The sequence below is a fragment of the Syngnathus typhle genome, linkage group LG22 (genome assembly GCF_033458585.1).
Source record: "Syngnathus typhle isolate RoL2023-S1 ecotype Sweden linkage group LG22, RoL_Styp_1.0, whole genome shotgun sequence".
NCBI classification, from domain to species: domain Eukaryota; kingdom Metazoa; phylum Chordata; class Actinopteri; order Syngnathiformes; family Syngnathidae; genus Syngnathus; species Syngnathus typhle.
Window position 1 is genome coordinate 7,792,018 of NC_083759.1, and position 27,620 is coordinate 7,819,637.

General features: G+C 44.0%; 2 protein-coding genes across 2 annotated transcripts; both read right to left on the reverse strand.

Moving 5' to 3' along the window:
* Positions 1 to 16,045, reverse strand: adgb (androglobin). Its single transcript, XM_061270880.1, has 22 exons — positions 15,831 to 16,045; positions 14,860 to 14,947; positions 14,729 to 14,792; positions 14,036 to 14,141; positions 12,365 to 12,503; positions 11,845 to 11,959; positions 11,535 to 11,702; positions 11,303 to 11,441; positions 11,077 to 11,211; positions 10,158 to 10,251; positions 9,535 to 9,666; positions 9,291 to 9,444; positions 9,016 to 9,203; positions 8,675 to 8,895; positions 8,011 to 8,168; positions 7,563 to 7,665; positions 6,169 to 6,311; positions 5,290 to 5,445; positions 4,769 to 4,859; positions 4,582 to 4,699; positions 3,440 to 3,623; positions 1 to 3,352 (listed from the first exon to the last, which is right to left on the reverse strand). Exons 3-22 carry the CDS (start codon positions 14,762 to 14,764, stop codon positions 3,260 to 3,262), a joined length of 2,673 nt encoding a protein of 890 aa, XP_061126864.1. The 5' UTR covers positions 14,765 to 14,792; positions 14,860 to 14,947; positions 15,831 to 16,045; the 3' UTR covers positions 1 to 3,259.
* LOC133146900 (androglobin-like) lies at positions 15,371 to 27,530 on the reverse strand. Its single transcript, XM_061270978.1, has 14 exons — positions 27,090 to 27,530; positions 26,706 to 26,841; positions 26,530 to 26,628; positions 25,879 to 25,950; positions 25,557 to 25,736; positions 24,904 to 25,070; positions 23,109 to 23,195; positions 22,254 to 22,390; positions 21,615 to 21,691; positions 21,175 to 21,352; positions 20,845 to 20,938; positions 20,490 to 20,640; positions 15,831 to 15,876; positions 15,371 to 15,459 (listed from the first exon to the last, which is right to left on the reverse strand). The coding sequence occupies exons 1-14, from the start codon at positions 27,152 to 27,154 to the stop codon at positions 15,371 to 15,373; spliced, it is 1,578 nt and encodes a 525-aa protein (XP_061126962.1). The 5' UTR covers positions 27,155 to 27,530.
* Positions 27,531 to 27,620: the final 90 nt, after the last annotated feature.

The following is a 27,620-nucleotide window of genomic DNA, read 5'->3' on the forward strand; positions in this document are numbered from 1 at the left end:
TTGTCTTTATTAAACATATAAACGAATACAATAAACAGATACTTTCAAGTTTTAATCATTAATTACACCATTATAGCTCAGACATTTATCTAAACACAAATAATTAGTGACGACCCCTTATTTGGAAAGCGAAAAACCCATGTCGTACGGCGTCAGCACTATGTTGTTTTCAATAAAAACATGAACTCACGTTTGCGTCAGTCAATTTTAATTTTTATAAAGGATTATTCTCATTCGATGCCATCCGCGTTCTGCCATTGAAGCGGGGTGCATTCAAAGACCAGTCTTACAGACGGAACACTCATTCACTTCACCAAAACGCAACAATATAATTACGTGAGCTCTTTGCATAAACATCGATGCAAAGAAACTCCTCTTTTTGGGTACAGGCTACAAGGAGTATATATTACAAAGGAGACTTTCTACTTAATTGTGATCATCATTCATCCATCCATCCATTTTATTTTATTACTCAGGGATTTTCAAAGCAAATTTATATTGTTGCATTTATTAATTTGCTTTAACATGACAGCGCAATATAATTAAAAGCTGACACGATAGCAATGGCAAACGTGTTCATTTAAGAAAAAGCCACACACGTTTTGTGATCAAATCTTTCATAACGAGAATGATTTGAGTGAATTGATTTTACAATTTTTTATCCCCCCTCCCCACCATCTGTCACTTTGCTTGGGACAAAAGGAGCCTTCAGAACTGACATTTTGTCTCAATTATTCATTCAAATCAATTCACTCAAATCATTCTCGTTATGAAAGATTTGATCACAAAACGTTTCCGTCTGTACGACTGGTCTTTGAATGCACCCCGCTTCAATGGCAGAACGCGGATGAATTTAAAGACATCAAATGAGAATAATCCTTTCTAAAAATTAAAATTGACTGACGCAAACGTGAGTTCTTCATGTTTTTATTGAAAACAACAGTGCTGACGCCGTACGACGCCGTACGACATCGGGTTTTCGCTATAATTCGGTATAATTTGACGTAGTCCAAACGCACCCAAAGTTAAGGTTTCATGGGAATATTATTGTCATAATTGTCTGGACCATATATGATATTTGTTTAATGGTAGTTATTGATAGATCTTGAAGATTTCAAGTTATAGGTGCATATAGCACGTTCATTGTAAGAGGGGAAGAAATGTTGTGTATTTTGGGCTAACTCAAATTCCGTAGTAGAAAAACCCCGGAAGTGGAATGGCCGCATTCTGTGTTGTTGTGGTACGCCCTGTGAACGCACTGTGAGTAAGGAATAAAGCAGTTATCATTCACGTCGTTGTCCGACCTATTCTTGCTATCTAAGAACCTGGAAAATAGTAAGGATATAACATATATCACGGGTCATTACGGCGAGTTTGGTGGAGTTTTTACTGCTTCTTACAACTCCTACCGCGCTGACTGTAACGTGACACTCTCTGGCTGCGTCTTGCCTCTTTTTTTTTATTGTCGGACTCGGTGGACTCCGAGTCCGGCAAAAATGACCGAGTCCGAACCGAGTCCACAGCCCTGCTGGTTACACACCAACATAAGCATAAAACTAATCTAGCTAGGTTATTTATTACCTGTTACATACATTCCAACATAATCATACGATCAAGATAGTTTGGAAAACCCTGACAAGGGCTTTCATTGCTACTTTGCTGACATGGAGGAGAAATCTGCACAGCTTGATTGGGTGAGAAACCCATTTCTCTTGTCTGAAGCAAAGAGAAGCAAGCTTCCTGTCACTCACCAGGACCGTGGCCTGCAGATGAAGTTTGGCGCATCCACTCTCACACAGTTTTGGGTGTGTGTGAGGCAGGAGCACCCTGAGCTGGGACAGAAGGCTTTGGAGCAGCTGCTGCCCTTTGCCTCTACATATTAATGTGAGTCCTCCTTCTCTGCAATGACTGTGATCGAAACAAAGCAAAGAAACAGACTGAGCCTGGAGAAGAACTTGACCACAGCAGTTGCCTCCCTGCCACCAAGGATGACAAAGTGAGGTACAAGTCCATGTTTCTCACTAAAATGGAGTATGAGTGCAAAAGACTCATTCAAGCTTCAAGACTGTTCAATGCTTGTTCAATGCTTGTCAAATCAAAATCAAATGTTCAATGCAACAATTCAATTTTAAGAGAAACATTTCTTTTTTTTTATCCCAAAAGAGGTAAAGATGATTATTTTTTATGAGCAAATCTTTATTTATTAAGTTATCAATTTATTTTGTAAACAAGATATTATTTATTTATAATTAAGTTAATTTATTTCTGTGAACACATTTTTAGTTATGTATATTTTTATTTCCTTGCTAGAGATTACTACAAGAAAGATTAATATAAATTAGCAATGTTCTGCATATAGTATTTGAGTTTTGAAAGGGTTTATGCCTTCTTGGTGGTCACTGTTTACTGTTTATCGTTTTTGTTTCTATATGCAATGTTTCTGTCAGGTACATTGCTACAAGTTGTTTAACTTTAATAAACCAAACACTGATGGGACAATCCTGTACCTCTTTCTTTTCGACCAGAAATGTGTTGCGCTGGTCAGGGGGTACTTGGCTGAAAAAATATTTCAAAGGGGGTACATCACTGAAAAAAAGTTAGAGAACCACTGATATATAGTATTGTGTCGTAAAGTAAACTACAATTCGGAAACATCTGGTTGACCTTTCTTTGTTTGACATACCGAAATTTTGCCGTAGTTTCAGTTGCTTCTTTAAAAGCATTTTCATTTTAACTTTATTTCAAAAATATTTATTTTTATTGACCATAAGTAATAACCATAGACATGCATTTGAGTAAGCCAGTTCTGCTTAGCACTTTTTTTTTCCTTTTCTCTTTTGTGAAATCGTCGCTAAGAAAAATTAACAAATTATATTTGTTACATAATTAAAAATCTGGAATGAGCCGGCAAAAAGTGAACAACTGCCAAGTACAGTAGATCCATTTTTCGTCCAGCTTGTTTTACATTTGTGCAAGAGACTGAAACAATTGCACATTGGTTGGAAGTGTCATTTTCACAGCCAGAAGGATTTTTGTCCCTGTTTCCACTGACAGTACAAAACTCTTTTTGTATTCTCAAAGTCATGCTGAGGTCCAGAAGTGGTATTATTTAGAACTTTGCGGCTGCCTCGCTTGAAAAAAAAAAAAGAAATGGATTAAAAAAAAAAGAACAAACAAAAAACACTTGCATAAGGCCAAGTGAGATTTTGTTTCGCGGCCTGTTAGGCTTCATCCGCCGTGATCTTATCCTCTCTCCTGTTTATGCAAAAAGCCATTTGCGAGTGTCTGAGGATTTTTGATTCTGCTGCGTGCATATGTCATGGAATTTCTGTTGTTCCTGCACCATCGCCGTCTGGAAACAGACAGTTTTGACGAGAGATGTTTTCATGGGGTCTCAATTGGCGGACGTCGACGTGCACGAGAACGACGGCGAGGTGACCTGCTGGTCTTCATATTGCGTCAGGATGCTTTGCATGCGTTCCCTCCTGGTGGCGGCCGTGCGTTCGCGCTCCTCCACCAGCAGGTCGCGCTCCATCTGGTAAGCCTGGATGCGTTCTAAGCGCTCCCTCCGCTGGCTCTCCTCGAGTTCGGGGTTCAACAGGATCGGGGTATCGTTTTTCCTTCTGTTTTAATTACACACGAAACTTGTTAACATCTCGCAAGTTGGCCGTTTACCAAAAAAATATGCACGTGTATGCCGTCTGAATGGAACCGTGGCGGCAGATGGAGAAAATGTGCAGGGCAAATTGCAGCCTGACAATCCGAGTTTTATCTCGCACGCCTGGCCGTAAATCCAAAAAACAACATTGGTGCGAGTCTTCCCGCTTTAAGGCTTCATTGTAATGCCGCTGTAAAACAGCAGAGTGTGTCGCCTCGTGTCTGTCCGTGTGCGATAAGCGGAGGGGAATGAGCAGAGTCAGAAATGGAGGCAGTTAGCAAAAAGTTTGGAGTTAAAGAGAAGAGGAAAAGTGGCCATCGGAGGTGCAAACGGAGATGGAGGGGAAACAACAAAGCGTTTGCCGTTTTCTGGAGTTAATGATGAGGGGAGGCCAGTAGCTGTGCCACTGAAGTAAGACTTAATGACCATTGGCCAGTACAGCCTATTACAGTATTACTGTGTGTGTGTGTGTTGTGAGACAGTCTTTCAACCATTTTGCAGGCCACACTGTCAGGAGCCATTAACAGCTGCGCCACACACACACACACACGAGGGGGGGTGACAGGAGAGGGCACATCTCACTGGCGCAATGAGCTCAACGGGGGTCCTAAAATAGCTTTTTGATTAAGAGACCCAAATACCGGCTCATTTCTCACAGCCGGTGGGATGCCCTGTGCGAGGGAAGGCGAGGTGGCGAATGGCAGAGCTGATGACATGAGAGACAAAAGCGCACGGCCGCTGGGATGGAGGCCCTTCGCTGACTTGGCACTTTAGATACCGACGGGCGCGAAGAATTATACTGTATGTGTGCAAATATATTTTGGGGAATTTGTAACGGCTTGTATACAAAGTTTTCTCTGCAAGTGCGCACACTTGGGGCTGACAACAAGGCGCTCTAAAGATTCTTTAGCAGAGGGACCCACCTGATGAACGGTGTCCAGTCTAACGGAGGAACAACGATGCTTAAGAGTTCTTCAATTGGTATATTGGGAGCATCGGGCGGAGTAGGGCTGAAGCCGCCACCGCCGCGGCCGTCGTCATCTTGTGGGGAACAAATATTAGAAGGAGTGCAAGATGAAGCACTTCAAGTGTGTGGACAACGCCACCTACCCGAATCGGTGGTGGCCGGCTCTGGAGCGGGATCATCACCATCTTGGGTGAAGTAGAATTGACTGAGCCACTTGAGACGTAGCTGCCACGCCTTGGACAACACAAAGATCATGACACACAATGAGAGAGTAACACGACATACAGACAAAAGTATTGGGACGCAAAATTGATTGGAAACATTCAGACTAGGGGTGAGTACTTGAAGTGGGGCAATACCATTTTTATTTCAAGGTATCAGGTACTCACAAAACCTGCCGATACCAGTCTTCCTCGCCAATAGGTAGCACTATGCCGTGGTGTCATGTGTCATATTCTTTTTTTAATCAATGTACTTATAATTTTTTTCCACAATTATCCAGTATCTCTCGGCAATTTATACTTTCAAATATTTCGCAACCATAACCACAAGCCAACTGTCCTGTCAACAAAACCAAAAACCAAGATGCACTGTAAGGGTGAACAAAAGTGGCGCGTCCCCATACTTTTGCCTCCCTTCCCGAGACAGGCAGCCACTCTGTTACCTTGGCAGCGCGGCCAGGTTCAGCCGCCTCCCAGGCTCTTTTAATAGCCTTGATTTGCTCTATTCGCCCAACATCCTTCTTCACCACGATGCACTCAGCTTGGCTCTTGGCGACCGCCACATGTAGCGTGTAGTTGGCCTTGCTCAAGTCGAGACACTGCACAAAACAAAGAAAACACACCGGCGCAAACACATCTGAAGGTCACCGTTCTGCAAACACACAATGAGTCTGTCTCTTTCAATGAGAAACCCTGCCTGGATTTAGATTTTTTTTTTCCATGATGCGGCGCTGGCTGAATATAATATGTCATTGTTCAGTTAATTTATTCGCAGATCATGACATGGGCAGCTTCCAACAACGCTAATGAAAGAAAACATTCAAATGGAAATGCGCTGCAGAGAACCGGCACGCTGGAAAAAAAACAAAAAAAATCTGCCTTTCAAATTTGATTGCGCTCATGATTAAGACGCATAGCAAACATTCTGTGTTTATCGCGAGGGACGTGTCCTAGCCACAACAGGTGAAAATCCACATCCACAAATAAAACCATGTTTATTTTGTAGTGTCTCTGTCTGAGACTAGCTTGATAGGTCCGTTAACATTATATTTGTCTCTCCTTAAGGTCATGCAGTTGAAGGTTTCAAAGTAAAATTTAGACAATTATGTGACATACACACACTTGCGGCTGACAACGAGGCACTCTAAAGCCACCGCAACAGCCGTATAATATAAAAACTGAAATGGAGAAACACAGTTTAATGCCATATCTCCGTATTGATTTCAGCTTGAAGATAGAAAAAAAAAATCCCTGCGGTAGAATATTTGTACAAATTATTGTCTTTACGTTGCAATGTTGGCATCTGTGATGAACTGTATTACCATTTCTTCTTTGGAGACAGATGAGGAGCTGCTTTTCCTTTTGTCATCTTCGCCTTTCCGGTTGACTTTGGCTGCGTCAGTGCTCGGTTCATCGCTGCCCGATGTGGCGGAGACCGATTCCGTCAATTCCTCCGGAAAGAACACTACATTTTGCAAACAGAGATTCATTGTGGCAATTTCCTCAGCTGATTTATTTTTTTACCCAAGACTACCACTAGGTGTCACTATTGCTCTGTAACATTCCATGTCTGTCAGGCGTCTTCAAAAGCGTTGACTGGTTTTATTCTATTTTATTTTAACTTTAGAATTCCGTGACTAGCTTTTCTTTAAACTTGTATCGCAGCTCAAGACATATTCAAATGTGAAAATATTTCATCCAAGTTTTATGGCTCGGATAGGCAGCAAGGCGGTTAGCTCATCTGCCTCATCATTCAACTTTGGGTAGTGTCAAAATATTGTAAAACCTCATTCCCCACCTAAAATGAAAATAAATCCTTGGGGACTGTGCCGCGTACGCACTTGTGTGCTAGATGGCACTGTTGCACTTCCCAACTAAAATGGACGCCGAGAGGAACAAAAAAAAAAAAAGACTCCCACAACAATCCATCATTTAGCCCGACCACCAAGTTGCTCTCATTGAAGCCATTTGGAAATTCAGCACCGTGCTATTTTGTGATAATAAAAGCCATATACGATAAAGGCCGTTAAGATGCACAGGTGCACAAACCCCATTAATGAAAACAAAATGTCGTTGTGTGCTGAGCAGCGAGAGTTTAAAAGCAGTATTTTACTGGGGCTTGCAGGCAGGCGCGCATTAAACATGCACGCGCCACTATTTGGGGGATGTTCAAAGTGCGGCGTGGCGTGAGCTAACCATGTAGCATATAGAGGGAGCATGATCAAGGGCACAGCCTCGCCGTTGAGACGTGACTTAACTGGGTGAAATTAATTCACTTTCCCGCTGAGATATTTCCCAGGGCACAAGAAAGGCAAACTTATTTCCCATTGACCCACTTGCTCAAGCCTGGTGGTGAACTATAGGAGGCTCGTGCGGTCGCTGGACTACAAGATTCATATAGAGCTGGTAGCGAGTCATCAAGACAAGGATGATTGCTGTCACGCACACGTTGTGCAGATTGCAAAGGATGCAAGTGCCTCTTGTGCGCCGACGCTCACCTGACCTGCTAAAATTAATTCACCACTCGAGAATTCTGAAGGTTTCGCTATTGTAAAAGGATAATTAAGTCCGCCGACGCGGGGGTGATTTAGAATTCATTTATTGTATTGCTCATACCGAATGGGCAATGCAGTGTCCCCGGTTCATACTAACCAGCCAGTTTCTGTTTATTTATATGATGCACATGAATAAATATGAAAATTTTTACTTTGGGTACCTTGGGTTTCTTTGAAACTGAGCAGATTAGCGAAGGCCAACTGGGACTCTTCCAAATTCCAGCTGTGATACAGCACCTCTGCCCTCAGCAAATACCTGTAATCCTGCCATACATAAAAAAAAAAAAATAATTAAACGGCTCAAACTCAATTTGCCAATACCGAGCATCAAAATGTCTCCTGTGGCCTTAATCACATAACGCCAGCTGTAATTGAACTTAAGGACAAATCAATATGCGTTTGCTCCCGCCTGCTGATGCTTCACGGGATTCGACATGATCCACCTCATTACCGTCCACACCATTGGTCATTCTTCATTAGCGCCTCTGCGTGATTGCTCGGTGGTGTTTAATTAAAAAAAAAAAACATCTCGGGCGTTTAATAGTTAAAGTGCTGCTAAGTCAGACAGTAGCAACAGAGCAACCGGCGAATCAAAGCAGTCGGCGTTACCGGCGGCTTAAAGGGCGGCGGCAAGTGGTCATCTTCGCAGTCCGATTTCCCCGACGTACTGCTCTCCTCGTCTTCGTCCTGCCTGTCGTCTAACGCCTTGATCTCTTCCTCCTGGGCCGGGGCCGTGTGCTGGTTCTCCTCTATCGCGCCATTGGGAGCTGTAACGAGCAGAGCAAAGGCCTGAGTCGGAGGAAAATAAAAAGACAAACCTCGAGCCCTGTTATTGCAGCGGGAAGTGGAGAGCAAATTAAAGAGAGGAAAAAGTTTCTCCTTGACGGAGTGTGGTTCATTCTAAGGACAATACAATGGAACCTTAAAAAAAGGGAAACTAAATCAGATCCAGTTGACTTCCAAGTCATTGTATAAGATAGGGGTGTCCAAACTACGGCCCGCGGGCCGCAGTTTTTATTAGCCCGCAGCAAATTCTGAAAACATAATTGAATATGGCCCGCACAAGAAGCTTGAGCTCAACTCTGTTGCACTTCTCAGTTTCTACACTAGATGGAGCCCGCCACACAAAGCGTTTGACGTCCCATTAGCAAGCCCGCGACCCCCGGTACAGAAAATGGATGGATGGATGAACCCCTTCTTACAAGTATAAAAACATCGACTGTTGAAAAAACAAAAAATATTTGAACACACTGATTCCCATACGGTCCCAAACCTGAAGGCTCCTCCTCCTCTTTCTCCTCCTCCTCTTCCTCCTCCTCCTCCCTCTCTTCGTTGGGCAGGAAGTTGGCGACAGGAATGACGACGTGGCCTTGGCCGATGGCGCTGGCCACGACCGTCTCTTGCTCTATGATTGACAGACGTATCTTGACGTAACGGCTGGATGCCTGAAAGTGAATGGTGCCGACGAGAGGCACGGTCACCTTCACCGTATAACTGCAAGAAAAAAGAAAAAAAAAAAGAAAAAAAAAAAGAAAAAAACACAATTGGCGTCAGCCGTTATTTTTACCACGTTAGATTTACAAGAGGAATACTGTGAGTGTTTGTTGGTCTTACCCACATATAATATTATAAATGTTGGGAATGTAATAATCCTGGAATTCCTGCACAGCAAACGTTTCGAGCGGAGGCGCACGAGACAATTTCGGGAGAGGCTCTCGGGTGGTAATGAAGCGCATCGTCCACTTGGCGTTGGCGGGTGGCAAGTCGGACGTGAGAACCTCGGCGACAAACGTGTAACCCAGCTGCAGAAAAACAATATTCAATTTGTTATATGACATGAGCTTATCGGATCACAATTTCACAATTAACCTAAAACACGCCGCTCAAACCTCATTGGGTTGATAAAGAAGGGGCGGGACTTTTGTGAGGAGCTTGCTTAGATATTCTCCGGTGTCGTTATTGATGATGTGCAGCCGAGAATACGGGACCGGACTGTCGACCTTTGTCAACAGCAGCGTCTCCTTCGTGAAAAAGAACACCTCTCTTCACACGCATACGACACAGAGAAAGAAGCCAGACAAATTTACAAGGGAGATGGAAAAAGAACAGTTACGATGACAAAAGATGTCCGACCTAAAGACCAAGATCCAGGAGTTGACTTTGTCCAGGAGGTTTAGAGAGTAGTCCGTGAAGACTACTTTAGTCCATTCATCCAGCTGACACGGGTAGATTGGGCTTTTCCTGTCAAACAGCTCAAACATGTACCTGAGCAGCGGAACAAATTATTATTGCTCGTGTCATTGACAGCTTGACTCAAAAAAGCTTTAATACTAATTCTAGTTTTTTCCCGAGGGGGGGGGGGGGGGGCACAATGTCCACAGGATGAAGCAGGCCTTTAACACTAGTGCAAAAAACGTACTTCCCCAGGCGGTGGGTCATACGGCAGACGCCGCGAGCTGCGTTGGAACCACGTATGGATAAACAGCAGATGGTACCGCTGGGATAAAAGATGGAACACAATGTGGAAAAAAAAAAATGCTCCCTGCCTGGCCGCCGCAACCGGGAGAGGGAGCCAATTTCGGGCGTGTGGCAGAGCGCGGGGAGCTCAAAGGGATGAAAGGATATCAAATATAGAGCGCGTATTGTACAGAGCAGCGCTGTAGCATTCTAATCGTCTCGCTGCTGGTTTGAAGGCATAAAGTCTCAGACGTGAACGGCTGGGAAAAAAAAAACTGACAAGAATAACCTTCATTTACCGGAGGAGGGAGGTGGCGTGTTTGTCAACGTCGCATTCCACCTTTACCCACATGTCGGAAAGCGCAGCAGACGCGCAGATGCTCTCCTTGGTGCCTGCACGACAGGAGGAGCACGATTAAAGATGAAAGACAATGCACGTTGCCAATACATGAAACATTTATTGGGGTTGACCTACTTTCGAGCAGAAAGCCTATTTCTCCTCGACGGGCAGGGGTGGGGGGGAACGTTCTTACTGTATTTCCACGTAACACCATCGCAATGGCGTCAACTTGTCTTGCACGTGCACAGGTGTCACATTGTTTTGTCTCACGATTTAGCAAGCCAGCTACTTTTTTCTAACGGCCTCCCCCTCTCCGAAAGTGATACATTGGGGTCGAGGCGAGCCACAGAGAGATAAAGACCTATCATATATATTTATCACCCGAGGGAGGCTAGCGAGTCAGGGATAAAAAAAGAAGCGTGAACATCAACCAAGAAAGAGTTGTTCTGCTGCAGAAGAGGCTGACTGCTTCCCTTAATTAATCAGTTTTCAATTTTAGTGGCAGACATGTTTAGAGGACCCTATATGGGAACACGAAAGTATAGCCTAGCCTTCAGCCCGCGCAGAACCACTGCTAGCATGCGCGGCGTCGTGTGTATGTATTAGCATGGTAGTGAGCCGCGCTCTGTCAGAAGGTATTAGAAAGAGTGGCAGTGTCATCCTCCGCTCAGAGGCTCGATACGTGCCACCGGCCTGGATGAAATTGTGACCAGAAGAAGCAGACGGTGCCTAGCGCATGCTTTTATGCGTTTGGACAGCGCGTTGGACTCTCCCCTCATAAAGACAGATGTGCTGCTGCCTCTTCACATTCCCAACGATAAACTAGCTCACTCTCCTTCTTCAAGCATAATATTTGACCTTTCAATCGAAGCGTGTACCTGCTTTGGAGGATCTGTAGACCTCTCGCGCCAAAAGTCCCCTGAACGCAGCTTGCAGCACAATGGCTGCTTTGACCTCTTCCTCTGTTGGCTGCCTGTCAATCCATGTTTCCGGAGGCTTTGATTCTTGACACGCTTTTAAGGAAGAGCAACAAAAACTATTATGTTTCATTTGGTAATATTGGTAATAATGTATGCAACAATGTCCACAGAAATTACACGTTACATGCAGGGGAGTGCGGCCTACGCGTCTTTGACAACAGTAAAGGGTCGGCAGTGAGGGCCAAAACAGCAAAGCGCTCCTGCGGGGTCATTTCCCTGCCCAGGGCACCACACAGCATATGATAGACAGCCAGGCTGAAAACCTGAGGGCCCCACCGCACACACACAAGAGGAGGCGATTTATTTTAGCAGGAATGTAGAAATTTAAATTAAAAAACAAACAAATACATTTTCACCTTTTGGACGTGCCAGTTCTCCAGCGGGGTTTGTTTGGGACTGTAAGCTTCCTCCAGGCTGTGTCTGATTTCAGGATTTTGCCCATGCTGGTGGTCATGAAAGGAAGCCACCACTCTGGTCAGGGCACACATGATGGCCTTAGCTCTCTCGTTAAAACGGACACTTTCCTATGGAAAGAAGAAAAAATGGTTTTATACATATTTAGTTAGCACATATTATGGAAATGTTTTGATTGGTTATATATAGCTATTAAAAAAATGTTCCAAAAATATGCTCGAGTGGTGATGAAAGTGAGCTTGCGTGATTCACCTTGGTGCAGAGCCACATAATGGCATCCTCTTCCCCAAAGGAGAAAGGTGTTTTGCTAAACAGATGCACATTGTAGCCCAGCTCTGCGTACGTGTGAAAGGACAAAACATGGCGCCTGAAGGGGAGAGAGCAAACATGCAATGATGATTTTTTCACTTTTTTTTTTTTTTACCCCCCTTGCATGGAACGTGTTCCACTTTGGAGGTTACAAAGTGATTTGAAACATGTTTATAGTGACACGGAGATTGTCCCAGTCGAAGAAGTGGCAGTCTGGTGCGTTCTCTTAAGCGCCGAGCAGAGTTCACGGTCTGGTCAGACCTGAGGAAAAGTGGAACTCCATTTCCACGACTCCATTAGCTTTACATAATTCAGCCATCGCATACTAACGCGACAGACGAGCACCGGCAGGCGCCGTATAGAATAGACGGCATCCGAAAATGAGATGAAGCCGGATGAAGGGAAAGACGATTTGCAAAAATGGAGACAGGTCCTGAATTTTTAACACAGACTATGTCCCTACCCCTCGGGCAAGTTAAGCACGGTGGATTTTGTGCAGTTGGTCTCGATGGTGACGATGGGCTGCTGACACTGTCTGCTCTTCCAGTGGAACGGGGCGCCCTGGAGAAGGGCGGGGCAGGTAGTTGATGAATCGTCATTGGCTGAGAGGGGCAAAAAGGGCGGAGTCAGCGCAGATGTATGGGGTAACATTCACATTATTACACTTGCTATACATATACTAGGGATGGGCGATACCAATGATTTTGGAATCGATCCGATACCAAGTATTTCCTACCCAAAATACCCGATATTCGATCCAATATCGATACCGGAAGTGTAATTTCCCGCCAAAAATACAATTTAAATGCAGTGGCATTCTTGCTCTTGGAGAGTCATCTATTGAATTTTGTAGAAAAAAGTATTACGTCATGTACATGAATTATTAACCTTTTTAGACATTAGTGCATTAGTGGAAGATGCATATTAATAGTATAACTTTAATAAAAAGGAGCTATTCTTTACTTTTTTCTCTCTCTCTCTCTCTGTTGTTGGGAAATAGTTTTGTCTTTTAGTATAATCTAAAAAGAGACATGGTACCAACAGAGATGCAGGGCTTAATCGTCATGAGCAGCAAAACTATCAATTTGTAAAGCCACTGGATACTTACATTTAATATTGTAATACTTTAGTGTTGTTTATAGGAAGTGGAGTTACAAATAAAACGTATGGCGTTCGACCACAAATTGAAAAGGGGAAAACTTTAATTATAAATGACTGACTAAAGCGTAGTAATTTTTGCTTCAAATAGCACATCAACCACAAATGCTTACGATTTTTGGTTAGCACCTGATACCTGGATATGTCTTGCCTTTCTGAAACGCTGCTTCTAAGGTACTTTGGTACCTTAGCCTCGGTGTGGCTGCAGGGTTTTCCGTCGCTGCCTTAGTGTCTGCTGCCTTAGTGTCTGCGGCACGTTTCAACTGCAGCTCTTCATGAACCGTGGGGTGAATTTTGCTTAAATGTTTTGTCAAGTTTGTGGTGTTGCCACAATATTTAATTGTTTTGTGACATATTTCACATTTCGCCTCGTTGTTATTAAGTAAAATATAATATACCCAAACCAGACTTCTCTTGCGTTCGGACTGGCCCGCCGCCGTGGCCATGCTTGTTTGTGTTTGTTTGGATTGGAACGGGGAGCGGAGGAGGAGGGCTTGGCTTGTGAGAAAAGGGGCGGGAGCAGAGCAGGACACGCCGGTGCAGCAGGCGGAAGGAAAAGTAGTGCTAGCATGAGTGCAAGTCGTCAAATTGGAGCAGAAAAAAATGAGGAAAAATATAATTAAATAATTGTAAGTATCGATATTTTAGCTAGGGAGATCGATACTCAAAAATGAGCAGCCTGGATCGATATATCGATATTTTGGTATCCGCCCATCCCTAACATATACCACAGTGGTGCCTTGAGATTGCTAATTTATTCTGCCCTCATCTTTTGACATTGAACAAAAAATTGAATGTCTAAACTTTGCTCATCAGTATGGTGCTAATATTAACTCTTTCAATCTATGGAATGCATTTCAAAAAACCCGAGGCAGCTTTCTCTTATCTCAAGGCACCACTGTGAATCCAACCGACGATCACGTGACCTTTGCAATATATATTTGGATGTGGGTTACATGCACACGTGACTTCTTACCGCTGTCTATTTCTCCCCAGCGAAGCAGGCCAGAAAAACTGATGAGGAACTCTGAGGGATGCAGGCTGTCCACGCACAAGTAGTAAGTCCCTCGCGCATATGAACGCTGAGAGGAACACACACACACAGACACACACACATAAGCGCTCACGGGGGCAACTTATCAGCAAGATGGCAGACAAGGAGAAAAAAAGCACTGGAAGCCACAGGGAGGGAATGATGGATCAACTGATAGAGGCTCGGCTGAATGGAAGAGAGGCTAGGAGAGTGGAGTAAGTCAGGCGAGATAGACAAGACAAAGCGAAAAATAAATAAATAAATACCAGGAGAAGAGAGGAGCAGCAACAACAACGGTGATAAAGGAGACGACAAGGGAGGCGGGAGCGGGAGACGCGGACGTGTTTGGAATGACAAGCAGAATCGTCCCTATCCGAGCTGATATGCAAACGCTCGTCCACAGCCAAACATCTTGAGAGTGTACAAATAACTAAGGCAATCAAGGACAAGCTTCAATATTAGCTTTCATTGCGTGGCCCGAGGGTTCTAAAAGTTTACACTGCCAATTTGCCATGAAACGTTTTAATCAAAATTCTCCTTCCTCGTCCCACAAATAAAAACATAGACAACCAATTATCCACAAGCGTGAATAAATGGTTGGATGGATCATAATCCGCCACTCAAAAAGGTTTGTACCTTAAGAAGAGACTTCTGGGCATGGTGTGGGTACATTTCGGGGTTGTGGAACACCAACAAGCGACTAGAAGGGGGGAAAAAAATATTTCTCAAAAATCCCATTAAAAGGTTTTAGAATGAATGTGTGTTACCAGAAACATTTCGGAAAATCCTCCAATTCCACCCAGGCCTCTGGTAGGGTGGGTTTGACGATAGGCTGTTTTACTACACTTGGCGGTTCTGAAAAGTGATTAAATCCAATTTTATTTACATAGCATTCATTTCTTATTGGCAAGAAAAATGTTTATGCCTCAGCTTCTTTTCCAAGATGACACCTAGTTAGTGGAGAAACAATTTACAACAATTTACAGCATTCTTGCACAGGAACAGGATTTTAATGTCACATTGCCTGTGAAAACTCAGACAGCACAACGCTTTCCGCCTAGTCAGTTATCATCAAACCGCTATCTTAAATGGACTGAGCGGAATTGGCCCGACTCCCACGTAATGGCGTCCTTACTCCCACTCGCCCACTTAAGATTTTACTCAAGGCATCTGGATTTCGAGTCCTTCAGACATAGGCGCACACCCGATCCAGTGAGCGCCGCGCACGTACAACACAGGGGGAACGCAGTAGCTAACGCTTGAGGAACGGTCGCCCGTTCAGGTGTTACTAAGCAACTGAACGAGGGCAGAGGGAAAAACTGCCCGGCTGTCTAAAGGCGCCGTCTTCTTGTAAGCGTCTCGGCCGACTGAAGGAGGCATGCAGCGGAAAGTGGGCGAGTTGAAAACTTTAAGTTAGCTTTCCAAGAGATGACGCAGACCCTGGAAACTCTCTGTACCTTTTTTTTTTTTTTTTAATTAAAACAACATTTACCTGGAAACTTTATTTACTGTAATTTGCCTGAAATTAAAGTGTGATCACTACTGCCACCTACTGTTGCGGATGTGCAATTAGACTCGTGTTCTTGTGGTTTTTCTTTTAAATTATTGCTCAAGTAATAGATTTGTCATGATGGCCGGAGTTTAACCTTGAAAATAATTCATAAGGTGGAATTTGTTGCGGAATGTGTTGACATTGTGTTAATCACTCTCTTTTAAATTGCAAAGTGGCAGCGTTTACCAATGGACACGGCATCGTCGTCCTTCTTCTTGTCCTCGGCGGGAACCTGAAGGGACACATAGAGAGAGAGAAAGAGAAAAGGAGTGAGCAGTTGAGTTGTAAAAAAGCATGGAGGAGCGCAGCTGGGAGACGCGCCGTGCCGCGGACATCTCTGGTAACTCTGTGACAGCTGTGGCGGTGCGCCGTCCCCAATGACCACCGCGGGACAGCAGACAGGCTTTAGTCACTAAAGTTTAGTGTGACAAGGGCTGCTCCTCCCTTGCTGCTGCGCCACAACACCACCAGGGGAATAGCGCTGCTAATTTACTCTAACTGTCACTAACAGGTGAAGAGTTATTATGTTGTTGTTTAGCATGTTAATTACATCCGGCTTGGGGGGGGGGGGGGGGGGGGGGGGGGGGTTACTCAACTGCTCCGATTTCATGTTCATTTGCCTGACAAATGATTCAATTTTTCTAATGAGTGCCACTCACAGTTTGTTCACTGTAAAAGTAAACATAAAACAAAGACAATTACAAGTAGTATATTTAAAACGACCAAACAATGTTGCCTTGAGAATTGGCAAGCTTGGGAAACACCATTAACAAGAACGTTTAACTAATGGCTATTTAAATACAAATGGTGGAGCAATTTATGTAGACGACATAATTCTCAAATGCATACATTTTTTATAAAAAATATTTCTAAAAAAAAATCTCTATGAAAAATAACAGACAGTTATTTACAGAAGTAGAACTAGTTTGATTACTGCCTCCTGGTGGCCAAGACAGGCACTCATGAGGTATAAACAAATTCATTTCATTCTATTTAGTCATTGAAGCAATGATGTGTCAAAAAAAACAAAAAAAAAACGTTGTACCATAAGAGGAGGAGCTCTTGACAAAAACTTCCTTGGCAACAAAAAGCGGAAAGCTTCCTGGGCAAGACTCTGATGACTCACATGTGAGTCACCGCTTATTTGCCTAATGTGTGTGGATAGAAAATGAGCCTTGTGATTAGGAGGCACACTCTCCCGAACATGCTTCAATGCAAAAGTCAGCAAGTATGAAATGAAAGGGGAATGTTGGTCAATACAGACCGCTGGTCTTACGTGACAGATCTCACATGAAAGACTCCTGAGGGTTTGTTTTTCTTTAATCTGCTGCCTTCTGATTAGAAAGCTATTTTTTGTGACCAAATCACCGTTCTGGACCGAAAACTGGGAGAGAGACTATTTCTATAATCCCAGACTTCCTGGTGCTCTATTTGACAAAGCCAGCAGAGTTAAGTCTCTTCTCCCCGAGTGACTGTCTTGATAACTTATAGTTCTCTCCACTGATGTTTTCCGATTCTTGAATGAAATAGTAAAGCAAAGTAGAAACTTTACCTATTTGGATTGGACCTCCAAGTAAACGAAATAGCGCGGAAAACCTTTGGTGATTAACCGCATTCCGAGAATAGCCGAGGTTAAGGCAGCGTGCTTGCTTGCATAAGGGGCCTAATTCTTGAAAGCACATTAAACATGGACCGTAAGAACCATTGGGTGGTGTTCGGGGGGGTATTAGCAACGTCATGTGACACCACCATCTTTTTTTGTTTTTAATCCCGACAAGGGGGGGTGAGTCCTCAGCACAGATGTTGAATCTTTGGCGAGAGTTAACAGAAGCAGGAGGGTGGGGGGTCTAAGAAGCAAAAAACACCTTCTCACATCAGCGACAACGGATGCATGATCCGCCACGTGTGCACACACACTGAACGACAGCTTGTGCCCATGATGTCCTGGTGTAACCTCGCTGTAACTGGTCCCAGCTACACATGAGGGCGATTCATCTCGACTATTCCTTAGAAGGCTGAGAGAGATGGGTAATAATAAGCCCCCCTCCTTCCCAGGAGAGATAGACACTGATGGCTCACCCTCTAATTGCACTGCTTTTCCTTTGTTTTCCCCATCTCCATCTGCACGATACGTAATTCTACATCTCGATTTCCAGCTCGGCGGCTTCACCCTATTTTTCATTCACTTTGCTTTTCATTAGCCGTAGCGCTGCCTTTGTGATTCCCGCGCTCTCTTTATTGTGGTGTTATCGCCCGCTTCGGTCTCCCGTCTATTGCTGGCTCCGTCTTTGGTGCAGATGTGCCCCTCGGTCACTAGTGGCCTGGCTGGGGGGGACGACAGAAGTGACTTTGAGACCGGGTGATGGCTGTCTTGTTGGCACTGACACAGAACGCCTACATCAGGGGTGGCCAACCAGTCAGAGACTAAGAGCCACATTTTTTACCGCGTCATCGCAAAGAGCCACATCATACACATGAGCACACATGACACCCCCCCTCCCCCCCCCCACACACACAAACACGCACACACAGACCAAAGACCACATTTTCAACAATGAACATTGTGTGCATTGTCTCACACAGACAAACTCTCAGTTCAACAAATTCCACAAACAAAAACCTAAGTTTTTCCACTTACTATGTGTGGCGGGACATTTGGGGACCATTCATTATAGTTTGTCGTTTTCAGGAGACAAGATTTCAATAACGTCACTGAGGCATATTTTCACGAACTCCACTTCATTGTATGGCTTTTTACCCCGTGCAATGTTCCAAGCCAGTTGAAACAATGCAAGTGTGACAGTCTTCGAGTGCTTCGTAATTTTTTTTAAAAACTGTACCTATTTTTCTGCCTGACTTTTCAAAGTGTCCAAACTTGTGCTTGCGAAATTCAGTCCCTTTTGCAAAGTCCTTATCGGTATTGGCATGAAGTGAGCTGAAGTGGCGCTGAACATTTGAAGCTTTTAAATGCGCTAATGACGTCCGACATATCAGGCAGAATGGCTTGCCATTACGTTCAACAAAAAACAACTTTAACTCTGTTAAAAACGTCCTGTGGTGATCGTCATATATTCGTTTAGCTGTTGAAGGAATGGGGTCGAAATACAAAAAGTCCTGCCTAGCTACAAAAACAGATATGCTCAAACCTCATTGAATAAAGTACATAAACAGAAAAGTATATTCACACATTAAATCAATAAAAGAAACATTTTAAGCATATAATTATACTTACCAAATCAATAAAGAAGACATAACTAGACATTTTTGATCGGTGGTAATGACAAAGGTTTTTATAACTTTATGATCTGATATATATTTCTGAGCACTTTGAAATAACACATGTTTTTTGATATACTGCCTAAATAGCTTAATGACCCTTAAGGAACTGTGTCATGCATGCCTTATGTTTTTTCTCTAAATCATGAACACGGCCAGAGTTGTCTTGACCGTTCAGTACTTGATATATTGAATTATATCTTGTGTTTTGACTAAACGTCATATGTCGCCTAATGCGAGACGCCAGCTTTTCGATTACTACTGAACGCTCTGCACAGAGGGAAATATTTTGCCTAACAAAGAAAAGATACGGTGGGGAGCATGATCAAACTAAGGATATAATGATGTGAGCAAAGACATGGAGTATCAAAAGAACAAACTTTGCATTGTCAGGGAACAGTTATAGATTAATGATGTCAGCCAAAAAGCTCACATAATTTCATACAAAATGACAAAATTGAAAGAATGACGAATGGATGAGGTGTGACAGTGTAGGTGTAAGAATGGAGCAGAATGTTTACAGGAAGGTCACTTGGAGATAAAACCAGCAGGTGCCAGAGGGAGACAGCCAAGGACTCGGCCAAAGATGATCGCCAAGGCCGAAAGACGGGATGGCACCCACTCCCATGGAATCAAACTCTACTGCGAACTTGCCCCACCCCAAAGACTCATCACCCATCAAACTCGGCCCACACCGGCATGTGCAACTGAATACAAGCTGACCAAAGAACCTTGAACGTTGGCTTTTCTGAATGGAGACTTTCTGCTCTTGAAGGGCCCAGCGCTGTATTGTACGTTCCTGAAAACAGAGCTTTCTTAACAATAATTGTGATTGAACTCAACCAACCTGTGTAAGTCTAATTTCTGCTTCAGTGTCAGCATTTTCCTAAATCTGAAGAAATCAAACGAGCATGCAGTGAGTAAATTGGATAACAGGTGATTGGCAATGGCTTTTGCCGTGAGGCGCAGATAGCGCGCTCCCTAAATTATGGACCAAATCCAACACTGTGCATTATTTCCTTGCCATTTTGGGAGGGTTGCCCACCCCTGGCTTAGCGTCTTGTCAGCTTTTCTGGACCTAATGGGCCCCCGTAGTCACAGTTGCCATTCATTAAAAAGCCAGCAAAACCAATCGCTCTGCCCTGTGTTCATTGTCATCTTTTCGTTTAGCTGTGCATTTTTTCCTTGCCATTTTGACAGCGAAATTGACACTCCTCAAATGGGTTTGTCCCTCCTCCTTTGCGGGATTTCACCTCACGCGCATGCGCGTTTGACCAAAATACCATATTGAACTCAAGCGAAGCAAATATGCACGAAAAATAAACACAAATGTTGATATGAACGTAAAAGAGCCGCATGAAACCAGCCAAAGAGCCACATGCGGCTCGCGAGCCGCGGGTTGGCCACCCCTGGCCTACATGAGAGCTGTGCGTGCAAGCGAGGGCAAGAAGTGACTTGTGAGGCCTCAAAATGATACAATTAAAAAAATTGCTATAGTCGAAACTGCCGATACCCCGCCATTGATATTCAAGGCATAAAAAAAAAAAAAAATTGCGCAATCACAAGTACCTCCACCTCCTCGACGAGGATTTCACTGTTAACCTCGTTTTCGGGCTCGTCGTGGTTGACGGGCTCACGGCCTTCATTCTCTGCTCCCTCGGGGATGGACTCCAGAGGGGGCGTGTAGGGCTCCTTCTTTAGGACGCTCCATTTGTTGGCCCTGACGTAACAATCGCGTATCATGAGAAAGTACATCATCCGGCAAGCCCGTCATACGCCGAGACGTTTGCGGCAATGGACTGTGTCGTCTACTGATGAGTCACGCGTCACATCTTCGTCTACAACGCTGGTGAAATGTATAAGATAGCAGATATGATTCATCCTTTGAAAATATGTCAGAGCACACACACACACATGCACGCACCATTCAGCGGAGGGGCTCGGCGGGCTCTTGACACGCTGCTCAATGAAGGGGCTGGCGATGCCGATGAACTCTTCAGGTTTGGACAAAGGAATGACTGTGATAAGGGGGGAACACAAAACAGACAGAACGCCCACTCTTTATCTCGTTTTAGACAAGCGAGCCACTAATCTCACTTGTGAAATATTGTGGCTATCTTCCAACGCCGTATAACCTCTCATGCACAGCTCCTCCTGATTTAGAATTTGCTCTGCTCTCCGCTCGTATTTATCCGTGACCTACGCCCCCCTCACAGAATTTCACAAAATGGTATTCTCGTTCCCTTCCGCTTACTTTTCGGCTCATCTGTGATAACGGGCTTCTCGGGTTTCTTGCGGACCAGTTTCCACCGCGGCTCAGGTGGAGGCTGGTGCGGTAAGTCCAACGGGCATGTTCGAGTTTGGGTCAACAGGACCAAGTGGCTGTGGCGCAAGCACAGGTTGTAGCGACGGAGAGCCTCCGAGGAATCGGCCTGCAAGTTGGAATTTTACAACAGTCAGCTTTACAGGGAAAAGAAATATGAAAAATAAAATACATTTTCCAACAATCAGCTTTACAGGGGAAAGAAAGAATATGAAAAATAAAAATAAAATAAATAATAATAAATAATAATGAACTAAATAAAAATACAATGAATGTTGAATGTTAAGTTGAATTTTTATGTTTAATTTTTATTAAGTGTCATTTCGAACAGGTCACACTCATTCACAGCAACTAGCCCGCACAATACGCACCATTTTTGTGTACACAAAGGGATCATCGTGTAGCTGATTAGGATAGAAGCTGGCGCACACCACCGATTTCGGCTGGTCTGAGAAACCAACGATAATAAATTCAGTGTCATTTAAAAAAAAAAAATAATCCATTTCTTAAATCAAGTTAATCTTGCTCGGCCACTCGATTCAAACGGTGTCGAGGTTATCTACAATCGGACCATCCCAAAGTGTATTCCGAGATAAGAACCCGCTCTGGGACATAGGTTGTCCATTTAACAGGACCATATTGAGAGCCATGATGGGAGTGCTTCTGTGTTGCAATTTATAGAAATTTAATATGGATTGGATATTCAGTACTACGAAAGGACCAGCTGCCATTTCACAATATAACAGGTAGCTAGGATGAAATAATACAAGCCATATGATATAATAAAATTATATTGAGACAATTATCTTGTTATCTTGACGTCGCCATTATGCGACGAGCTCTTTGCCCGACCGCTGCTCCCTCTGCTGCTTTATTTATAGTTTGCCGCGTGAGGACGAGCCAACCCCTCGCGCTCCATAATACATGAGTTGAGGAAAACAGAAAGACGTCTCATCAGCAAAGCCACGCCAAAAGGTGTCATATGTCGAATTCTACGTTTGCGAGCTGACCATTGTCCACGTCGTGATGGCTCCTGTGTTCAGAGCTCCTCCTCTGGTGCTTCTTCTGATGTGCTTTCAAGCATTTGTGCACAAATGCCGGGATGTTGCCTTGCAAGAAATCCCACGTTTTTCTTCGGCACACATAGCTGGGAGGAGGTTGGAGAATCATATTTATTGCAAATTCGTAAGATTAACGTTGAAACGTGAGATTTACCGTAATTTTCGGACTATAAATCGCGTTTTTTTTCATAGTTTGGGTGGGGGGGCGACTTATACTCAGGAGCGACTTATATATGTTGTTTTTTTTTCAAAAAAACATGCGGCGATGTTGACAAAGGACGAGGAATTTGATCGATGGATTTTAACAAATTTGATGGATTTAATGATTTAGAGTGCACAGATGGTTTGATAACATTATTGCTTATATAATAGTTATTTGATATATAATTTATATATCGTTATATGGGCCTGTGGAATATTTTGAAGTGCAAGAGCAGTCAGTGGCGCGCACGCATTGTTGACAAAGGACGATTGATGGATTTAATGAATTGGAGTGACGCAGATGGTTTTATTAACGTGTTATTTATGTAATAGTTTTTTGAATAACTCTGAATTTTATGTCAGGGCCGTTCTCAGCTCTTAGTTTGTGTTTATGTCACGTTAGCATAGCTATCGTTTAGCCTGTTGTTGCTCGTTCATGACTGTTCTTGGTGTTGGATTTTGTCAAATAAATTGCCCCCCAAAATGCGATTTATACTCCGGAGCGACTTATATATGGTTTTTCTTTTCGCTTTTTTGGGCATTTTATGGCTGGTGCGACTTATACTCCGGTGCGACTTTTAGTCCGAAAATTACGGTACTTACTTTATTGGACTGATTTCCGGGATCCAGCCGGTAAGGTGGTGGATGAAGTTGAACTCGCCTATCTCATCGGAGAGCTGTGACATTTTACTGAGAGGGGAAAAACAAGTATGCATTGAAAAATATGATAAGATTACAATCCAAATAAATTATAACGCTTGGCATCTATGAACATTTGGAGAACATTCAAGCACTCAATTTATGACAGTGTTTCCGTGGAAACAGATGGCCCCAATAAACTCTAATTGGCCCTCGTGGGAATTGTGTCTCAGGGATGAGAACGGCAAATGGAAAAAAAACACTGAAAAGTAGCCGGGGTCTAGGAGGCGCATGCCCAACTGCCCCCCCACTTTCCACAGGGGGTTATACCTCCTTAATGGGGGCTGCAGTGGGCCAGGGGCCACAGGCCCCCATAGGGGGCTGCAGGGGTCACAGGCCCCTATTGGGGGCAACAGGGGCCGCAGGGGGCCAGGGGCAACACCCCGGAGGGGCTCAGGGGGATAAGCTCCCTGGAAGCTCCTGGATTTTAGCAGTATAGCAACCCCAAAACCATTAATTTCATCACTCAATTTCAACAGTTTTGTTAAAAAAATATTCCTGCTTGGTGGGCTACCAAGGTGATTAGAATACAGTCAAGCCTTGGTTTTCCACCACAATTCGTTCGAAGGCGGTTCGAAAAGCGAATCGGTCGAATTCCAAATCTATTTTTCCCATTACAAATAATGGATTTTTTTTTTAATTACATTTTTCCCGTTCCAAGACTTTTTTAAGCATTTTTTTCATTTGCGCATTTTTATTTGATCGCGCAACTGCAGCGAACTGCCGAACGGGCAATCGTAGCGCGTCGCCGACCGCGCAACTGCACCGCGCTGGTGAGATTTAGAAAATATCTCCTGATGTACTTTCCAAAATTCAAGTGGACCTAAGTGCGCAGAGAGCTTAATTTTGTCCGATCCCGCAACTGCAATGCACCGCCGAACGCGCAAACGCAGCTGATCGTATTATTGTGACAGAGTCGTCGCTGAAATTTAGAAAATATCCTCATGTACTTTCCAAAATTTAAGAGGACCTCAGTGCGCAGGGAGCTTCATTTAGTCCGATCGCGCAACCGCAGCGCGCCGCGCCCTCACTGTCGCATTGCTTTAAGAGCGTATTTGTGTTCCGAGTTGTAAGATGACACTGCTCTCGAAGCAGTTCCTGATCCCGTTCGACTTGTCTATTTCCCTGGCACGGTCCTCATCTTTTTTCTCTAAAACGTTCGCCATGCTGGCTAAAACTTTTGCTAATTAGGCAAATGAGTAGGCAAATGTGTGACGAAAGTAGCGCAAAAATGCTGCCGAAAATAAGGCGGCTGTTGTCGCAACACTGCTACCAGACGCCCCCTCTCCCCCAATATAAAAACAATTTTCTCAACGGATCTACACGATTCACGAAAATGATACTCCCGACGGAAAAAAACACGGAAATCCGCGGATCCGTGGAAGATTCTCATCCCTGGTGTCTGGTCCGCAGTCGTGGCACTGAAGGAAACGAATCCACCACAGAAGTTCATCAACTCAGCGTCAAAATACAACTTGGCCCAGGACACAAAAAATAAACTACACCATTATGATTTATGAATGCTTCAACGAGGAAGGGAGTCCTTGTTTCCTGTCTGAGATTAAAGATTAATTCGTCGGTCAACCTTCAGTAGACAGCGGGACACGCCATCGTGTTCCATCACTGACATGCCACCAGCTTGGACTCAAGGTTGAGTCAGTAAAATGTACTAGAGATTTAAAAACTCAACAACACTCACTTTCTGTTGACATCTCGACTGAGCGGCCTTGTGTTATTAACTTTGACGAGCGCCTTGGCCAGCAGCATGGGCCACAGCTCCGCCCGACAGCCGGACGCTGGCAGAAGCAGATTGTGGTCTTTGTCGAAGGGCATGAAATCATCCACAGTTATCTTCCGCCAGCAACCCTGAACGCACAGACCAACAAACAAAATAGTGAACCACAAGTGCCGATGAAAACTCTCCAGCGTCCAGGTCGCGTTTATCGAGGGCAACTGAATTCGGAGTCGGGTCTACTTGACTTTCAAATGACTTCTCCTTACTCCAGTGGCTTTTGAGCCAAAGCTCATCTGATAAGAGTAGAATAGTGAAGTGTAAAAGAAAAACAAAAAAACAACGATAGTGTGGATTAAAAAAAAAAAGACCATTGAAGAAGGAGATGCTCGAGGCAAGGAAACGAGCGGTTGACAAGCAAACAATCAAGCCGAGGAGGCACTGGGAGCTCGATGCCGTTGCAATAACCATCTGTTGGCGTGCTGCGGTTGACACGGCGACCGCTGTTTCGTGGCTTTGTTGTCAATGGAGTTGATGTATCACCACGCTTCTATCGTGAATGTATCACGCAATTTTAATTGCGTCGGGGAGATCCCTACGGCATTTGACCCTTCACTCACCATCCAGAAGAGTCGAACCAGGTATTTCCCGTAGCAGTTGAAGAGCGGCACGTGGCCTTTCCCCGTCTTGCATAGCGAGTAGATGTGCTCCCAAGGTTTCCAGTCATGCTGCTCTGAAGCTTCGGGGTCGTGGAAGACTTTCCAAACGATGTAGATCTCACTGATCATCCACCTCATCAGCTTAGGGAGGGAAAGGAGAACAATATGTCCATTTACAAACACTGGCAGTGTGTGAGTTTTTTATTTTTATTTTATTTTTTTAACTTGTCTCAACAGTGACTCATAAAATATTTAAGATAATTGATGGCTCGTGTTTATTTACCTCACTGCCAAGTAGATGGTGGTTGGAGGTCACCAGGTCAAAGCTATGTGTGTTCTCAACAACTGTGGGCACCTAAATTAAAACACATGGGTGGAAATGAGTCCGTTCACACGACACGGAGTTGCGCCACAGTCACAGCTTACCGTTTTCAATCTAACACCAATGTGTGTCCTACTTAACACGGAGGGGCTTTGCCGGTCTAGCCTCTCCATGATACTCCCCCAACTGCCAAACCTGCGATAAACATTCTACCAGCCACCTTAATAGACTCCAATGAATGTCTAATTAAATATTAACAGCTGTGTTAGCTAATGGCAACAAGATCAACTGAGGGTCAAGAGTGGCTATGTTTAACGGGTGGGAGACGACCTCAACGCTTCCGTCGATAAAATAGGCTTTAGAAATCCCAGATGAAGAGAGACGGCATCGCGGAAAGCGATTGGCCTCGGCTCCCCGTCGCAGGGATTTAATTAAACTCTATTGACAGCGGTAGAGAAAAGGACGATTGCGATCTGGCAATCACTTATTCAAAGAGACGAAAAACTAGAAAGGCTTTAGGAATTTCGGAATACCAATGTAGGATGTGGAACTGAAATGTGTTGTAATTAAAACAACATGTGGGAGTGGCACTAGAAAGCTGTTTAGGTTTACCATGCTGCAGAGAAACTCTGTAGGGCGCCTCCAGTATTGCACATTCAAAGATGCCGGAAGGCTAATTTTCCCCTCTGGATCCTCAAAGAACAGCTGTAACTAAAAACAAAATGTACATACAATGCAGCTAATGTCATTATTTAATTAGTGTTCCGCTTAAGACTAACAATCTTTACATTTGGAGGGGGAGGCTTCTTTGAATCTTCTGGTGCTTTTCCCGAGTCCCATTTCTCCCTGTAGACATCCCCGTCATTCCACTCGGGCCACACATCCTCCAGGCTATCCACGGATATGGTGGGTGCTGAACATACTCTGCAATTGGGAAAAGACACGAGTCAGACTTTTTTCTCCAGAGTCTGTCAGCAGTTTCTGTTTGCTCTCATTGGGTTAGCAAACTTGGTGAGGGAGTGAAATATTTGAAGGAAGGTTGGGACTTACAATTCAACACCAAACTGTAAATGTATGAATTGATAGGAAAATACACAAAAACCCTAACCCTAAATATTATGCTTATGCTTAAATTCGTTAGTGTCTGCATTACAGAATAAAAAACAACTTACTCTACTGGCACGTCGGATATTTTGCTGGAAGTGGACTCCTTTTTCTTGAGCTGGGCTTTGGACATTATGTGTCAAGCAAATCCCCCGTCGTGATACGTCCTTCAAAATGGCCCTTTTACCCTGCAAAGTTGTTTAGACTAGCCAGTCATGATGAATTCTCGAAAGCCATAAGCTACAAATGACCGTCCTGTGGAGTAAATGAACCGAATGGACATTTTAAGCTAACACTCGTTTGAATATTGAGACTGGTGACAGGTAGCTAACGGTAGTTAAACGCAACGTGAGGCCAGACTCACTTTGTACGCTCGCCGACACTTTACTAGAAATGGACTCCTTATTTTTCATTTGTGGCGCTGGGATAACGTATAAACATTTAATCGAACTTTAAAGTTGTGTTTATCTTCTGATGAGCTAGCATACCATAGGTGTGTGCGTTGTCTTTCCCGGTCAGGGCTCTGAATTGTTTCCCCGAGTTGCCATGGTAACAAAGGCAGAGTCTTGAGTTTTACGTTTGTTTATGTTTACGGAAGT

Excerpts from the sequence above, each read along its gene's own strand:
- adgb (XM_061270880.1), bottom strand. The coding sequence starts at position 14,764 with ATGTACCCACACCATGCCCAGAAGTCTCTTCTTAAG. Across the intron at positions 11,442-11,534 it reads AGAACTGGCACGTCCAAAAG|GTTTTCAGCCTGGCTGTCTA; the intron begins GTGAAAATGTAT and ends TGGGGCCCTCAG. Across the intron at positions 6,312-7,562 it reads CAGTTTCAAAGAAACCCAAG|TGTTCTTTCCGGAGGAATTG; the intron begins GTACCCAAAGTA and ends TGCAAAATGTAG.
- LOC133146900 (XM_061270978.1), bottom strand. The coding sequence starts at position 27,154 with ATGTCCAAAGCCCAGCTCAAGAAAAAGGAGTCCACTTCCAGCAAAATA. Across the intron at positions 25,951-26,529 it reads CAGAGTTTCTCTGCAGCATG|GTGCCCACAGTTGTTGAGAA; the intron begins GTAAACCTAAAC and ends GTTTTAATTTAG. Across the intron at positions 25,737-25,878 it reads ACCATCTACTTGGCAGTGAG|CTGATGAGGTGGATGATCAG; the intron begins GTAAATAAACAC and ends TCCCTCCCTAAG.